Source organism: Trypanosoma grayi, assembly GCF_000691245.1.
Source record: "Trypanosoma grayi strain ANR4 Tgr_2132_V1, whole genome shotgun sequence".
NCBI classification, from domain to species: domain Eukaryota; phylum Euglenozoa; class Kinetoplastea; order Trypanosomatida; family Trypanosomatidae; genus Trypanosoma; species Trypanosoma grayi.
The window spans coordinates 1-1,272 of record NW_008827750.1 but is presented as its reverse complement, the minus strand read 5'-3'; the positions used below and the strand labels follow the sequence as shown (position 1 = coordinate 1,272).

At 51.3% G+C, this 1,272-nt stretch overlaps 1 protein-coding gene across 1 annotated transcript; it reads left to right on the top strand.

Annotated features, from left to right (window-relative positions):
- Positions 1–279: 279 nt before the first annotated feature.
- Positions 280–1,272, top strand: DQ04_21321000 (hypothetical protein; the record flags this gene model as incomplete). The annotated part of the gene is made up of 1 exon (XM_009317998.1): positions 280–1,272. A coding segment is annotated over one exon (993 nt), but the record flags the coding sequence as incomplete, so codon positions are not given.

Genomic DNA, 1,272 nt, shown 5'->3' with positions numbered 1-1,272 from the left:
CGTGTCGCTCTCGCCTCTCTTTGTTTTCGTTTTCTGTGCGCTTTGATCTCTCCTCGGGTGTGTGCGTCGCCCGTAATTGATTCACACTGTAACTAATTCGCGGCGTAGCCAGACCATCCTACGACTGCCGCATGCTTTAATTGAGTTCGTCTGCGCATTGCGTCAGAATGCCTCTATTGGTCTTCTTCCTTTTTGGAGGCCCTTTGTGTGTATCGACCTTCACTGTTTTCTTGTTTCTCGCCGTACGCAATTATTATTCAAGCGGTGTTTATGTCATTTATGGTTTCTGTGCGCCAGGAGGCGGTTGTGTTTGCACTCGCGCTGTGCTGTGTGACCTTGTGCGTGGCAGCGGTGCCGCAGGAGAAGCCACCGGAGGAATATGGCAGAAGTGCAGCGCCCCACAGCGGTGGTGTGACGTCCAGCAGGCATGCGGTGCCGTCTGCCACGGCGCAGATGAGCCCCGCTGGGAGCGGTGCTGTGAAGGCCGCAGAGGCGTCAGCGAACCCTCAGGAAGCAAAGGCTGCAGCGAGTGAAGCTGTCCAACGCGCACTGACCGCAAAGGAGAGTGCGGAGAGCTTCAAAATAAAAGCTGACGCATGGATGAGGGAAGCGCAGAAAGCTGTGGATGATGCAAAGGCAGCCAATGCAACAGTGGAAATTGCTTATAAAGTACTGGATGACCTGAAGAATGCAATGGACAGTGTTGTGGAGAAGAAAGGCGCCAAAGTGGGAAACAATGGGCTGCAGGTGAAAGCTAAAGCTGCCGAAGAGAAGGCCAATGATGCACTGGAAAAGACTGAAGTGGTATTTCAATCCTGTCAAAAAACAGGAAGGGAAACTTCAACCGCAAGACAAAAAGTGATCTCAGCAGTGGATTTACTGAATTCGGCACTTCAGGAAGTTCAGGGTATGGTAAAAATGTTTCCAGACGCAAAGGCAGACATTGCGGCAGCAGAGAAGATTGCTGCATCGGTTACTCGTAGGGCGACAGAGGCTCAAGACAGTGTTACGGGATTATATCGCAGCGCCAATGAAGCAACGAATGCCGCTCAGAGAGCTTTCAAAAGCGCTTACTCTGCAAAGGAGCATGCCTCCTTTGCAGCGCAGATTGACTTCAACATGCACTATACAAATCTGCGTGCTAAAAAGGATATTCCCAATGCACTGGAGTATGCCACGGATGCAGTAAAAAGCGCAGGCGATGCACTCGCCAAGGCTACACTGGTATTTAATGAAGCCAAGGTGGTATCGGAGAAGGCTGATGAGGTATAC